This window comes from Pelophylax lessonae (assembly GCF_965119305.1).
Source record: "Pelophylax lessonae genome assembly, chromosome: 7".
In the NCBI taxonomy this organism is placed as follows: domain Eukaryota; kingdom Metazoa; phylum Chordata; class Amphibia; order Anura; family Ranidae; genus Pelophylax; species Pelophylax lessonae.
In genome coordinates, this window is record NC_138774.1 from 231626518 (window position 1) to 231643440 (window position 16923).

The window sequence follows — 16923 nt, forward strand, 5'->3', positions numbered from 1 at the left end:
CTGTGAAATCATTTTTGTTGGACCAGATTGGGCTCAGATAAGAAAAAAAAAAGGAGGGGGGTCAGGGCTTCAGTACAGAAGGTTTCTCACCTTAATGCATAGAAAAAAAACCTTAAGGCTTTACAACCACTTTAAAAATCACGAGTGGCAACTCACAACATGCAGAAGGGTAAGAGCCACTCAGGATTTCCAATTTGGTTTCTGATTCAATATGAAAATATTCCCACTGAGGAACTACGTTTTATTTTTTTGTGGCTCCCCTTTATTTTATTTTTTATTCCTAGGACTAGCTTTTGCATGATATGGATCCTAAAAGACTGTCCTGAGTAGCTACATCTGCTTGTTATGCAACTAGAAAGTACACAAAAAAAAAAAAAAAGTGTCCCCCCTGCCAAAGATCTTCAAATACCGTATTTATCGGCGTACAACACACACTTTTTCCTCATAAATATGGAGGAAAAAGTAACAGTGCGTGTTATACGCCAATATGAAAAAAAAAAAAAAAAGTCAAGAAAGCAGCGCCGAGAGGTAGAAGGGGCGGGTGGCGCTGAGTAGAAGGAAGGAAGCGCTGTCATCTGAAGTCCCACCCCCTATGCCGACATCTATCATAGGCCCAGGGACTTCCAATGACAGCGCGTCCCTCGGCCCCGCCCGCCCCCTTCTACCTCGGCGCTGCTTCCTGGACTTTTTTTAAAAGTTATTCTAATAGTGTCAATGGCGCTGGCGAGGCTGCAATTCCTGCCACTGTGCTGGCCAGGCTGCAATTCCTGCCACTGCGCTGGCCAGGCTGCAATTCCTGCCACTGCGCTGGCCAGGCTGCAATTCCTGCCACTGCGCTGGCCAGGCTGCAATTCCTGCCACTGCGCTGGCCAGGCTGCAATTCCTGCCACTGCGCTGGCCAGGCTGCAATTCCTGCCACTGCGCTGGCCAGGCTGCAATTCCTGCCACTGCGCTGGCCAGGCTGCAATTCCTGCCACTGCGCTGGCCAGGCTGCAACTATGGGCACTGCGCTGGCCAGGCTGCAACTATGGGCACTGCGCTGGCCAGGCTGCAACTATGGGCACTGCGCTGGCCAGGCTGCAATTATGGGCACTGCTCTGGCGAGGCTGCAATTGTGGGCACTGCGCTGGCGAGGCTGCAATTGTGGGCACTGCGCTGATGAGGAGGCTGCATTCGTGGGCACTGGTGAGACTGCATTTGATTTAAAAAAAAAAAAAAATGTTCGGAATTCAAAGCTGTTTATTTTCAATTTCAGCTTTTTTCCTGAAATTTCTCTCCTAAAATTTAGGTGCGTGTTATACACCGATAAATAAGGGTACCCCACTCCTGGCCTTGGCTAGTCTTGAACAGTCTAGAATAGATTTTAGTTGCAGCACCACCTGCTGGTAAAATCTAGTATTTGCAGTCATCACTGCAGAGACACTAAATCGAGTTCTTGCCTTGCATTTCTGGGACATGGGGTTTATGGAGTGCCTGTTCCACCCGTATTTATGTGTTTTGCCCTAGTGTGTATACGAATAGAACGGAATTAAATGTCAATTAATTTGAAGAAATTGAAGGAAAGTGCTTCAGGATTGATCGGATGCAGCGGCACGGTTCCTTCCAGCGCACACAATTTTAAAATCAACGCTTAATTTGTCTACCCCCCCCCCCCCCCCGCTACATTTGACACCTTTTTTTGGGGGGAGGGAGAGCTGGTACCTGGTTTTGACAGGCACCCAGTACCACTTCTGGCTAGGTTCGCCATGCCAAAGTGAGCGGTAAGTTCACCCCCCCCCTCCTCCTTCCCCCTGCAGCCAGCCCATTCACAGAATGCAGCGTGATTCGCGCTATAGGAAACCAGATGTGAAACTGCAGGGCAACAGTGTCGGTTTTCTGTAGCCGAGATGGAATTACTAGCACCGAGAGCCGATTCAAGAATTGGCTTGGGTGAGGACACCGCTGGATCCCTGGACAGGTAAGTGCCCTAATAGTAAAAGTCAGTAGATACAGTATTTGTAGTTGCGGAGTATACATTTTTGGAGGGGGTGTTGGGGCAGAACTCCGCTTTAAGCACAGTCCTTAGTTGACTTGAGCTGTACAAGTCTGCAAACTGTGCCGTCTGATAATGAGGAGACGGCTGCAGACCCATCAACACCCATCGAATAAAAAAAAAACGTCAAGGTACTGCCAGATCCATGACAGTGCACCCTTAAGTGATGATAGGACCTACTGTACATTATAAGGGTACATGGTGAAATAGATTTCACAGTAAGGACTAGGCCAGCAGGTCACAGTATGGACTAGGCTTTCCAGGAACTGAGGAGAACCCATAATTCAGCTCTGACAAGTCCAAATTTCAGGCAGGTCAATGCAATCTGATGCAGACCAAAATACGGATCTGTAGGGCAAATAAAAAATATGATAGCGGACCCTCTATGGGACAACAGTCCCAAGCACCAATTCCAAGGTATTACTTTGGTGTTAACCATAAAGTGGTATTAAAGGTTCGCTTTTTTTATAAACATATTATACTTGCCTGCTTTGTGCAGTGGTTTTGCACACAACAGCCCCGATCCTCTTTTTCTGGAGTTCCCTGCTGGGCTCCTCCTCTTCTACATGTGCCACCAAAGGAAGACACTTTCAATGGTAACATGTGCCATCTTAAGCCCGAGCCACGCTGTGTGTGTCCACTGACACACACAGAGCAGCTCAGCCCCACCCCCTACTTCCTCATCAGTGAATTTGATTGACAACAGCAGGGGCCAATGGCTTCCACTGCTCTCATTGAGTCGAGTGAGGGGGGGGGGGGGAGAGCAGCGCAACTGCTCTTGGGCACAGCGCTGGTTCTAGATCAGGTTAAGGTAAGTATTTGGGGGACTGGGGGGGGGGGGGGGGGAGATGAATGCAGAGAATGCCTGAAAGTAAAAAATATCTTTACAGCCACTTTAATGCATTTGTTACCCTAACATTTCATATTGCTGATATGTGCCTGCTGTACAATGTACTTGTATGAGAAAGTCTCCTATTCTTCTTGTATTGTTTCTTTTGTGTGAAATCCCTGGTGTTCTTGCCAGTCCCTCTGCTTTCCTATTAAAAACTGAGCAGGAGGCTTGGGTACTGTTCCCCTTTAGTTTAACAATTGGTTGGTTTTGCCTCCCCACCTAGGCACAGTGTGCTCCCTATATGGGGTGCCGGTGGGTGGGTGATACCAATCACTACTCTCTCGTGACCACCCATTTTACCGCCCCTTGTCTACTAACCCTCACGATTTGCTGTAGTTACAGTTATTGGTCATGCTCGGTTACCAAGCTTTGTTACCGAGCTTTGTTTACATTACCTTGCATTATTCTGTATGTCAAACGTTGTTACTCACTTGCATTATTCAATAAAATACTTGAAACAGAAAAACTAAGCAGGAGAGCACACCGTGGTCAGTTCACTAGCTATGCTGGGAACTCCGCTTGCTCTCATCCAATAATCTAACCTGTTCTGGCACCCACCCCCGCACAGCCATTCACTGGGAAGCTCAATGTCCTGCTGCTTCTCCTCCCTCCAGCTCTTATGCAGCTGAGAACAGAGGGAATGTGATCACTTATAAAAAAAGAGGGGGAGAAGGCATTTTATTTTTTAAATCTATACACAAAATGTTTTGCCTTTCATTTCGATTTCAAACTGAATGGGTTGTTTTACAAGGGGATCATTTACAACCACTTTAAAGCGGAGTTCCGGCCACAGAATATTTTTTTTTTTTACAAATACTTCCCAAAGAGTGATCCCCCGCCCTTCATACATCCGCTAATCCGGTTTTAGACAGTTTAATAATGGATTGGCAATCATAAAATCTAACTTTATAAAAAGTTTGCTGAGCGCCACCATCTTTGTCCTGGTCACCCGAAGTCACAGTATGCAAATGTCTGCCCTGCTTCAAGATGGAGGGGGCCGATGAATGCAGCGCGAAATCGCACGCATGCCCAGTACTATGCGATCGGCATAGTAAGGGTTTCCATAGGGACGGCTGGGCTCCGCCTATCATCGCGTCATTTCCTGTTTGCAAATAACGCGATGAGAGGAGCGGCCGGCCGCCTACATCACTGCCCATTGCCTCCTGGGAGTGAAGAGTAAGAGCTCCCAGGACGCATTGCAGGACAGGAAGTGACGGCGCGGGCCGCGGCCACAGAGGGAGGAAGTTGAAGGAAAGGTGAGTATATTTTCTTCTGAAACAAGGCAAGTAAAAAAAAAATAAAAATTCGGGAATATCCAATTTTTTTTCATGTGACAACAAGGAAGCGAATGGCACAAAATCTAATGTAACGATTTTGCGTCTGGAACTCCGCTTTAACAGAGAAACCTTGAAAAAAATAAAATTCAGCAAGATGAAGCAGCAGTGCACATAGGAAATCTTTATACGAGACGTACACATTGTGAAGCCAAACCCGCCTAAGCTACCCCATCAGGAAGCTGTCAAAGCAGACAGCCAATCATAGGTGGCGAGGGAGGCATGTCCAGCCACACGTATACAAGGGGCTGCAGGGCAGGGAATGCCACCGCATATGACTGGCTGATTGCTTCGGCAGTTCAGGTGGGTTTGGAGTCGTGTCCAAACATGCCTGAGCTCATCCTAGATAATAATTAGGCCAAATTGAAGATGTGGAAGCGCTAAGACCGCGATTGGTCCTAAAAAGTTCTGCTTGTGGCTTGCAGGGTATGGCTGCTTGAATTTTCTTTATATAAAATAGATTCTCCAAATACAACACTTGCTGCTATTGTTTCATTGGCCTGACTACCTTAAACCCTTACGGCAGTATGGTCAGCCAATAGGGGTTCTTTTATTGAGATTGGTGTATGTGGCAACCCACTTACCACGGATCATAACGTTACTAATTACCCTCCCTGCCCGTTCATCCCTGAAGGAATAATACTTAATTGGTGATAGCCATCTATCCCCTTAGGGTTAGGGATGGGTGAAATACAATTCCTCACCATTCTTTAAGGTTTTGCTGGTTTTAAATGTTGCAAAGTAGTTAAAAAAAAGTTTAATATTAAAGAAAAAAAAAATAAAAAGCAACAGAGCTACCAGTTCATAGATCTTTAGGTTATGGAAACCAAACTCTCCCGCTACACAAACCTTCTCTTTAGTGTGTGACATTTATAACCTCCCAGAGCAAAGTGACCTTCCCTGGCAGGGCCATGTGGCATGATCTCAGGATTGCTGCAATCAGCAGCTTCCCCCCGTCACCAGGAACAACATTTATTATCATCGCTAGGACGGGACAAGGGCAGTTATTATTGGTTACATATTGATTGGACTTTACTCTGGTGAATGACAACAACTGTTAATAGAGGCAGTTTAGATTCAGGTGTCACTTACATTTCTTGGTGGATTCGAGTTCATCCTTCAGCTTCTTGACTTCTCCTTTAAGCAGCTTGTTTTCCTCCTCAGCATTGCTCTCTGACAAGTCACAGACCTCCAGACCTGCGGCCTTTAGTTGCTGGGTATGAAAAGTAAAGGCATTGATCAGTTTAAATGGATGTACACTATAGGACCAAAAGTACTGGGACGCCTGCCTTTACACGCACATGAACTTTAATGGCATCCCAGTCTTAGTCCGTAGGGTTCAATATTGAGTTGGCCCACCCTTTGCAGCTATACCAGATTCAACTCTTCTGGGAAGGATGTCCACAAGGTTTAGGAGTGTGTCTATGGGAATGTTTGACCATTCTTCCAGAAGCACATTTTTAACCCCTTGATTGCCCTAGATGTTAACCCCTTCCTGCCTTGTTTTATTAGTATAGTGATATATAGTGCATAGCCACTGTAATAAGGTCACTCGTGATATCAGTGGCAGTTAGTCAGTTCCCCCAGCGTCAGCTAATGTCAGATTTCCTGTTTTTAAACTGATCGCCACCATTACTGGTATAAAAAAAAAAATATATATATGTATATCTAGAGAGATAGAGATAGATAGATATATATATATATACACACACACACACACACACATACATACATATACATACACAGTGGGTACGGAAAGTATTCAGACCCCCTTAAATTTTTCCCTCTTTGTTATATTGCAGCCATTTGCTAAAATCATTTAAGTTCATTCTTCTTCCTCATGAATGTACACATAGCACCCCATACTGACAGAAAAAAATGGATTTTTGTAAAATCTTACCGTAAAATCCTTTTCTCTTAGCTCATTGACAGACGTAGTCCTCGGTGATACAGCACCTTCGGGTTATGTTGCCTCCACAGGAGCAGGACTAGACAGGAAATTAAAAAGCTCTGGCCACACCCTAGGGGCAGTCCCAGAGGGTATATCCTCTCTCTCTCTGCCTCAGCAAATCAGTTACGTGAAAAAGCAGTCTTTAGAGATTTTAACCCAACCCAACTCAAAAAACAGAGGGGCGGGGACTACATCTGTCAATGAGCTAAGAGAAAAGGATTTTACGGTAAGATTTTACAAAAATCCATTTTTCTCTAGCGCTCCTTGACAGACGTAGTCCTCGGTGATACAGCACCTTCGGGACGTCCCAGAGCAGTATCACAAATGAGGGGTGGGAAAATGAAAATCAAATCCCAATCTAGAAGGCCCAACCGGTGCCAACTAGAAGTTTACAATGCTCATCCTTAATGATGAGACTCAACAAAAAAGAGAAAATATCTTTTTTTTTTTTTTTTCAAACAGAAAAAACCCTCGAGGTAGACCACCGGTCTCCTCAAATTGCGGCCTGCAAAACCTTGCGGCCAAATGAGGCATTCGCCGATGCCGTCACATCAATTTTATAGAATTTTGTAAAGGTATGTACCGACGACCAGGTGGCCGCCTTACATACCTGGACCACTGACGCCTGATGGCGAAAGGCCCAGGAAGTACTGAGCGCTCCAGTGGAGTGCGCCCTAACAGGGAACGGAGGACTCTGACCCTTAATAGAATAAGCCTGTACCACCGTTTGTCTAATCCATTTGGCAATGGTCGCGGCAGATGCAGGCAAACCCTTTCTGGGGCCATCCGTGATCACAAAAAGTGAATCCGTCTTACGGAATGATTCCGTAGCTTTCAGGTATACCCTGATTGCCCGAACCACATCTAAGGAATGCAACGCATGTTCCCGATGATGCTTGGGCTGAGGACACAAGGAAGGTAGTACAATATCTTCATTCAGATGAAAATCTGAAACCACCTTAGGAAGAAAAGATGGCTTAGGATGAAGTACTACCTTATCCCTATGAATCACTAGGTATGGGGACTGGCATGATAATGCAGCCAGTTCTGACACCCTGCGAGCAGAAGTAATAGCCACCAAGAAGGCCACCTTCTGGGATAAAATAAGCAAGGGAATCTCCCTGATGTTTTCAAAGGGAGGTTTCTGTAGAACCGACAAAACCAAATTAAGATCCCAGGGCGGTAAGGGCGCGCGGACTGGTGGAGCCAGGTGCCGCACCCCCTGGATGAAATTCCACACCAAGGACTTGGTAGCTAAAGGCTTCTGAAAGAAGATTGCTAATGCTGAAACTTGACCCTTGATGGTGCTCAAGGCTAGCTTCTGCTCAACCCCTTGTTGCAAAAAGGCCAATATTCGAGTCACCGAATAGGTACGTGGAGGAAATCCTAAAGATTCGCACCACGCAATATAAGTCTTCCATGTGTGATAATAGACCTTGCTAGAAGTCGCTTTCCTTGCTTTAATAAGGGTAGGAATGACTGAAGCTGACAAACCTCTGTCCTTCAGTACTTGGGTCTCAATGGCCAAGCCATTAAAACCAGCGACTGTAAAGCATGATGGTAAATTGGTCCTTGAGACCACAGACACTCCCTGAGACGAAGTTCCCACGGAACGTCTGCGACTAGCATGTCCAAGTCGGCCAGGCCGGCTTGAGGAGGCCAGCCTAGAATTTCTAGGACCACTGGCGCTGATAGAATCTGAACCAGGCGTCCCTAGAGGTATCTGGCCCGACCATCCGAGAAAGTCTGGTCGTTTTCTGTTCCCACACATTTATCAGATACCTGATTGCTATCAGGAAGAGTGATCTTTTCTGGTTGAACCTCAGGGACCGAAGTCACCCGACTAGAGGCTACTTGGCCTATCTGGTCAACCAGATCCGATTCCTGTGAGGTATAGGGACTAATCTTAGGAAAAGGTAAAGGAAAAGATCTATTCAGGGAACCGTAACTACCGCTTCCTGTAGTACTTAAATGTTGGAAGGGAAGAATCGCACCGGTAGTAGTGGTTGATGCTCGATCTAATGTCCTGAATACCGGTGAAAACGTCCCCCCACCCTGAAACCGGGTGGGGGCGCACCTTCAGGCTGTGTACTCCTTTGCTTCGGGTTTGGCTGGGTTGGTCCTCTGCTTGTCCGACCAGCCCTTCTTGAATCTTCCTGGAGGAGTCTTGCCTTTCCCGCTTGTACCAGCCGGGCGCCCTTTATGGGCGGTAAAGAGAGGTCCTCGCTTGTTGCGAGGTCCCTTAGCTTTAGCAGCCTGTGGCAAAAAAGTGCTCTTGCCCCCAGTGGCATCCTTAATGATTTCATCTAGGGTGGCCCCAAATAGACGATTCCCCTGAAAAGGGAGATTTGTCAAGGTCTTTTTGGAACCTAGGTCAGCTGACCAGCATTTTAACCACAGCACACGTCTGAGGATGACCGATGACATAGATGCATGCCCTAAAAAGGGAGTAGTGTCCAAGGCTGCGTCACAGATAAACTGTAGCCCTTGTATAATCTGTTCCATCAAATCAGATGTCTCCTGGGGAATATCTTTTCCCCTAAGGTCTTGGCGTACCATTCTCGCCCATTCCGTAAGTGTCTGGGAAACTAGACCAATAACAATTACTGGTCTAAATGCTGACCCTATCAGAGAGAAGATGGTGCGGGACTCTGCTTCCATCTTTCGATCCACCGGATCCTTAAAGGACGAAGTGTCCTCCACTGGGATAACCGTGGCTTTATTCAGCCTGGAAATAGGTGGATCCACCACTGGTGGTACCGTCCATTTCTTAATGATGGATTCCTCAAACGGATAGCGTCTAGCAATACGCTTGGAAATAGTAAAGGTACGTTTAGAATGCTCCCATTCTCCTTTAATCTGATTACCGAAACACTTGGGTACAGGAAAAACCTTCACCGTTTTGATGGGCTTATTAGTACCAAAAGGAATCTCTGTTTCAGTTGCCTCTGCCGGTAAAGCCTCAAGTTTTAAGGTTTCCTGCACTGCCACAACTAGTGCGTCCACCAATGCTTCTTCCTGAATTATAGCGGGAGAAGAAACGTCCTCCTCACTGTCTGAGGGGGCTTTACCTGAGACAACAGCCCTTGCAGAGGAACCTGCAACTGCAGTGACCATCTCTGAATCTGAGTCAGAGGTGTCAGATAGTATAGGGGTAGGCGGGGGTCGCTTCCTTGACCCCCGTCCCTGACAGGCCGCCTCCACCCGAGCCACCATAGACTCCAAAATTGCTGTAAATGACTCTACACTCTGTGCACCGGCGGGTCCCGTGGCCCCCTCGAGGGAAACAGGTGGGGGAATATGTGTGGCAGGGTCCATGATAATTCCAGTTACTTCCTGGATAATATAATTCAAAAATAAAAAAACTTTTTTTTTTTTTTTTTTTTCCAGACCCCCAGCGCCACAAAAAGCCCCTTAGTGTTACCTGCTAGGGATCCCTATCGATCGAGAGAGAGAGAGAGATAAACCCCCAGGCTTCACCACTTGATGCTCAGAGTTTAACTGCAACAGGTTACAGCGCTGTCTTGACAAACAGGAAGTCTTTTGGCTGGCTGCCCAGGAAGAAAGGAGGCGGCTCCGCCCCTCTGCACGCCTTCCGGCGCCTCCCCTAGCTCCACGAGGTGTTTGGATCACCTCAAACATGGCCGCCCCCATGCTGGAGACACGAGGCTACGCCAAAATGGCGGCTCGTGCGATCCAGCAAAAAAAAAATGGCGGCGGCCTGTACTGAATAGCGGTGTGCTGCAGAGCACACAACACTCTCTCTGCATGGGGATTTGGCGTGGTTGGCGGTACCGGCCCTGGCGGACCGCATGGCCATTCGGGAGGCCTGCTAATAGCTGGAGATCTGATTAGGAAGGCAGTCTACATGTCCGTGGCTTCTGACTGGTAGGTAGCTTATATTTATCACCGTAAGATTCCCAGAATGCCACTGATTACAATCTTTTTAACATGTATACAATTAGATTGTTAGCTCCCAAACCAAGCCTCCTGACTTTTTGCACATAAAATCACACTCAAAATAGGAGGATCTGTGTCATTTATAGGATAGAGAAGGACTCTATCTTACCATACAGAGAGGGGCCCGCGTTCACCACAAGACCCGTCAGGGGAAAAGGGGGAACATACTACTCACCATACCGGAACCAGGCGGGCACCAACTCCTGACAGTACCCCTCTCCACCGGGGCGGGAGGGCTGTCGACCGATATGGACGCCGTGACTCATGGTCTTTGGCGTTTCAGCGAGACGTTTAACTCGCAGGGTCAGTCCTTTAATGGGACTTTGTCGCGGCCGACCCAGCGCGGAGCTATGGCCTGCACGCGCTCGTAGGCTGAACTGGGGTGACCACCGGATCTCAACATCCAGCCCGTCGCCCAGTTCAGCTTTCTTGCTTGAAGATCTCACAGGAACACTGGAGAAAAAAAGCTGTCTAAAAAAAAAATCTTTTAAGAAAAAAATCTTGCCAGGACCTAAGATCCCAGCAAGGTATCTAGGTCCTTACTCCTAACTAGACAGAAAATAACTGATTTGCTGAGGCAGAGAGAGAGAGAGGATATACCCTCTGGGACTGCCCCTGGGGTGTGGCCAGAGCTTTTTAATTTCCTGTCTAGTCCTGCTCCTGTGGAGGCAACATAACCCGAAGGTGCTGTATCACCGAGGACTACGTCTGTCAATGAGCGCTAGAGAAACACAGAATTGTTGCAGATTTATTAAAAAAAAAAAACTGAAATATCACATGGTCCTAAGTATTCAGACCCTTTGCTGTGACACTCATATATTTAACTCAGGTGCTTTCCATTTCTTCTGATCATCCCTGAGATGGTTCTACACCTTCATTTGAGTCCAGCTGTGTTTGATTATACTGATTGGACTTGATTAGGAAAGCCACACACCTGTCTATATAAGACCTTCCAGATCACAATGCATGTCAGAGCAAATGAGAATCATGAGGTCAAAGGAACTGCCTGAAGAGCTCAGAGACAGAATTGTGGCAAGGCACAGATCTGGCCAAGGTTACAAAAAGATTTCTGCTGCACTTAAGGTTCCTAAGAGCACAGTGGCCTCCATAATCCTCAAATGGAAGACGTTTGGGACGACCAGAACCCTTCCTAGAGCTGGCCGTCCGGCCAAACTGAGCTATCGGGGGAGAAGAGCCTTGGTGAGAGAGGTAAAGAAGAACCCAAAGATCACTGTGGCTGAGCTCCAGAGATGCAGTCAGGAGATGGGAGAAAGTTGTAGAAAGTCAACCATCACTGCAGCCCTCCACCAGTCGGGGCTTTATGGCAGAGTGGCCCGACGGAAGCCTCTCCTCAGTGTAAGACACATGAAAACCAGCATGGAGTTTGCTCAAAAACACCTGAAGGACTCCAAGATGGTGAGAAATAAGATTCTCTGGTCTGATGAGACCAAAATAGAACTTTTTGGCCTTAATTCTAAGCGGTATGTGTGGAGAAAACCAGGCACTGCTCATCACCTGTCCAATACAGTCCCAACAGTGAAGCATGGTGGTGGCAGCATCATGCTGTGGGGGTGTTTTTCAGCTGCAGGGACAGGACGACTGGTTGCAATCGAGGGAAAGATGAATGCGGCCAAGTACAGGGATATCCTGGACAAAAACCTTCTCCAGAGTGCTCTGGACCTCAGACTGGGCCGAAGGTTTACCTTCCAACAAGACAATGACCCTAAGCACACAGCTAAAATAACGAAGGAGTGGCTTCACAACAACTCCGTGACTGTTCTTGAATGGCCCAGCCAGAGCCCTGACTTAAACCCAATTGAGCATCTCTGGAGAGACCTAAAAATGGCTGTCCACCAACGTTTACCATCCAACCTGACAGAACTGGAGAGGATCTGCAAGGAGGAATGGCAGAGGATCCCCAAATCCAGGTGTGAAAGACTTGTTGCATCTTTCCCAAAAAGACTCCTGGCTGTATTAGATCAAAAGGGGGCTTCTACTAAATACTGAGCAAAGGGTCTGAATACTTAGGACCATGTGATATTTCAGTTTTTCTTTTTTAATAAATCTGCAACAATGTCAACAATTCTGTGTTTTTCTGTCAGTATGGGGTGCTATGTGTACATTCATGAGGAAGAAGAATGAACTTTTAGCAAATGGCTGCAATATAACAAAGAGTACAAAATTTAAGGGGGTCTGAATACTTTCCGTACCCACTGTATAATGACAATATATATGTAAATAATAAGCAAACTCAATGACCTTAAAACATAAGTGCTTCCCAATATCACACAAAAAAAAAATAAAAAAAAATCTGAAAAAAATTATTTTCTGATTTTTTTTGTGTGATATTGGGAAGCACTTATGATTTAAGGTCATTGAGTTTGCTTATTATTTACATATATTGTCATTATACAAATTTTTTTTTTTTTTTCATATTAGCTATTCATTTTTCTGGCGCAGCACCTGTTTGTTTTGAATGACTTATATTGTGGAAGTGGATAACGCTATCTGGTGGAGGCTGCCGGATATTTTTTTAAAAAAAAATGTTTCTACTTATTTCACATAACTGCGCTGATAGCTTTTTTGCACATTTCTTTTGGCGGTATTTAATCACCTCTGCAGTTTTTTGTTTTTTTTTGGGCTAACAAAGACCGACAATTAAAAAAACCAACAAAATACTTTTTTTTACTACTTTCTGTTATAAAACCTATCCAATAACATTTTTTTTTTAATAAAAAAATCAACATTCTTCATAAATTTAGATCAATATGTATTCTGCTATATGTTTTTTTTTAAAAAAAAAAAAAAAAGGAAATCTCAATAAGCGTATATTGATTGGTTTACGCAAACATCATAGCGTCTACAAACTATGGGATATATACTGGAATTTTTATTTTTACTAGTAGCCGCGATCAGCAGCTTCTAGCAGGACTGCTAGCGGCAGACAGACAATCGGACACTGACACTTTGTGGAAACCAGTGACACGAATACAGTGATAAGTACTAAGGACACTGGCTGGGAAGGGTGATCAAAGGGTTAACTGTGCACCTAGCCAGTGGTTTTGTGTACTGTATGTGCTGCTTTTACTAGGGGAAGAGATGGATTTTATTTCAAGCTTTGCAGGAACACAAAATCCATCCCCCGTCAGAACAGAGATCTGACTTGTTTATATAGACAGATCACCATTCTGTGTGTCTTATACAGGATGAGCTGGTGCCAGCGGACATTCAGTGCCCGCCACCCACAGGTCAGCTTCTGTTATGATTAATCACAGCACTGTAGCAGGAGAGCCGCCCTGTAGCAGTAAATCAGCTGGAAGTGGTTTAGGGTGTTTAGAGGCAAGGGGGGGGGGGGGGTAAAAACACACTGCCATCACATCCAGGAGCAGCAGCATTTTTTCAGAAACAAAACAATGACATGTGTAAACGCAGCAAGTGCTTGAGCGTTAACACATTTTAATGACCCGAATAAATTATTATTCCATCAAAAAAATGAATTTCCTCCCAAGCGCTTAAAAAAATTCTGTACAGGTAAGGAGTCTGAAGGGAAGGTCCGATTTAAAGTGATTGTAACTTTTTTTTTTACATACATGTTATACTTCCCTCCTCTGTGCAGTTGATTTTGCACAGATGTGCTCGGATCCTCCCTCTTGGGTCCCTCTTCACTGCTCCTGGCCCCTCTCTCATGTCTAGCGCCCCCACAGGCAGCAGCTTTCTAAGGGGGAATTTGAGCCAAGCCGCAGCTCCGTGTGTCCATACAGACACAGAGCTGCCGTTCTGCCCCGCTCCCTCTCTGATTGGGTAACTGACAACAGTGGGAGCCAATGGCTGTGTCTCAGCCAATCAGGAAGAAGAATCCCAAACAGCTGAGAGACTTGTGGACATCGCTGGATAGAGAGGAGGCTCAGGTAAGTATTAGGGGGTCCTGGGGTGGCTGCTACAGATAGAAAGGTTTTTATTTTAATGCACAGAATGAAGATAAAAAAAAACCTTCTGACTTTACAACTCCTTAAACATAAGAGGCTTTAAAATTCAAGCTAAACTCCAGGCACAGAAACCTTCATTTAATCATATTTTTTTTTTTTGCAAACCCTGATAATACATTGTAAAAGCAGCTGTGACATCACTGTGCTGTACTTATCTGGTGCAGAGAGCAAAGCTGTGGGAGGGACCCAGCAGACTCCTCCCCTACAAAAGGGGGTGGAGACATGACCAGTCACCCTGCACAAGGACAGATAGCAGCAGTGATTTTAGTATGAGTACTTTGCAAAAAAAAAAAAATTGATAATTTGGGTTTTTAACCACTTGCCGACTGCTCACAGTATTTTTACTGCAGCAGTCGGCCCCGGCCAGGCAGAGTGACGTAGGTCTACGTCGCTCGCCTGTCACTCCTAGAGCCAATAGCGGGCGAGCGCACGCCCGCCGAGGCGCGTGTCCGCCTCGGCTCGTTCACGGAGGAGTGCGGGAGTGTGACTGGCGGACCCGATGTCCGCCGGTCACACTACGATCGCCGGTACAGCGGGAGAAAGACTTATGTAAACAAGCCGCCTGTCAGTTCTCCCTGTGTAAAAATGAAGATCAGACGGTTCTACTATGTAGAACCGTTGATCTTTGTTTTTACACCAATAGCAATGTCCCACTACAGTTAGAAGCACGCCCCTAGGACACACTTAACCCCTCCCTGTCCAATACAGTTAACCCCTTCCCTGCCAGTGTCATTTTTGCAGTAACAGTGCATATATATAGCACTGATTACTGCAGTAATGTCACTGGTACCCCCAAAAGTGTCAAAAATGTCAGTCAAGGGTCCGATCTGTCCGCCGCAATGTCGCAGTACCGCAAAAAAAAAAAAAAAAAAAAAAAAAAAAAAATCGCAGATCGCCGCCATTACACCAAAAATGACAAAAATATCTTTCCCTTTGTTAGTAAACGCGATAACTTTTGCGCAAACCAATCAAAATACGATTTTTGCGATTTTTTTTACCAAACATAGGTAGCATAAAACAAATTGGCCGAAAATGTTAAAAAATTTTGATTTTTACATGCGAAATGCATTGTGGTTACTGACAAACCCGGAAGCAAAACACACAGGCATTCGTAGCAGAGGCAGGGACGCTCGCCGACCGCCGCACACAGCACAGTGAGAGGAAAACTAAGAGGAAGCTGCAGATCCTCGGATACGATTCCCCACTACTGAAAGATTTTGTGTACTGCCGAATAGCCCAGTGCCAGGAGGGCACAACTAATAGTAAGGGACCAACTGTATACCTTTTTATTAATTTTCAAATAAAGCATACAATATTTCACTATTGGAGGCTTTTTTTGTTTATCTTTATGCGGACTATATGGTCCATACATGCCTAATGTAGGAGCAGAGATCCATCCCAAAAGATATCGAGGAGAGGTCTGATCCACCCAATTAAAGGGATCACAGGCGTTGGGAGTCATTGTGACTCATTGGAAGCTGGTAAGAGGCCACGTGTGTCACACCCCACCACCTGAAGCACTTTAAGGAGCATATTTTTTGCACGAATTGCAGAGACACTTGCTATATAATTATTTCTCACTGGAGAGCACGAATATATCCGTTTATATTTGATGAGTTTTTTTGCACGCACTATTAAGCACTTTTATTTGTTTGCTGCACGGAATATTATATATTTATATAATTGATTTGCTTGTTGCATGTACAATAGATTTATTTATCTATTTATTTATATATAACTATTTATATATTTATTTACCAATAAGCAACAGAAATATTTTTTAATTTTTTAATTTTGAGTTGTGCACTTTAAAATATATCTATTACCTTTAATTACAATAATTTATTCACTAATAAGCACTTCTAATACATATTTAATACACGTGCTACCCTGAACAAGTTTTATTCCAGTAAATATAAAAGATCACCAGCGCCTTTTTCATCTACGTCCCATATTTTATATTGTTTTCACAATTAAAAGGGCAGCAGGTTCAGATATATCTTTAAAAAGAGCCAGGCGCCTTCCTATAATTTGCTATTGACACCAATAGCAATGTCCCACTACAGTTAGAAGCACGCCCCTAGGACACACTTAACCCCTCCCTGTCCAATACAGTTAACCCCTTCCCTGCCAGTGTCATTTTTGCAGTAACAGTGCATATATATAGCACTGATTACTGCAGTAATGTCACTGGTACCCCCAAAAGTGTCAAAAATGTCAGTCAAGGGTCCGATCTGTCCGCCGCAATGTCGCAGTACCGCAAAAAAAAAAAAAAAAAAAAAAAAATCGCAGATCGCCGCCATTACACCAAAAATGACAAAAATATCTTTCCCTTTGTTAGTAAACGCGATAACTTTTGCGCAAACCAATCAAAATACGATTTTTGCGATTTTTTTTACCAAACATAGGTAGCATAAAACAAATTGGCCGAAAATGTTAAAAAATTTTGATTTTTACATTTTTTTGGGGGGGAATTTCATATAAAAAAAAGTGAAAAATATTGTTATTTTTGCAAAAATTACGCTCTTTTTTTGTTTATAGCGTGTGATAAAAAAAAAAAAAAAAAAAAAAAAAAAAAAAAATCGCACAGGTGATCAAATACCACCAAAAGAAAACTCTGTTTGTGGGAAAAAAAGGACGTGAAATTCGTTTAGGTACAGCGTCGCACGACCGCGCAATTGTCCGTAAAAGTCACGCAGTAAAAAAAAAAAAAAAAAAAAAATCGCAAAAAACCCACTGGTCTTTTAGCAGGAAAATCCTCCGGTGGT

At 44.9% G+C, this 16923-nt stretch overlaps 1 protein-coding gene across 1 annotated transcript in view; it reads right to left on the reverse strand.

Annotated features, from left to right (window-relative positions):
• The window catches only part of BCAP31 (B cell receptor associated protein 31), an 88710-nt gene that overhangs the window by 33296 nt on the left and 38491 nt on the right, over positions 1-16923 (reverse strand). Inside the window, exon 5 of the mRNA XM_082264428.1 lies at positions 5351-5471. Within this exon, the coding sequence (XP_082120554.1) occupies positions 5351-5471 (121 nt within the window). The remainder of the gene's footprint in view (positions 1-5350; positions 5472-16923) is intronic.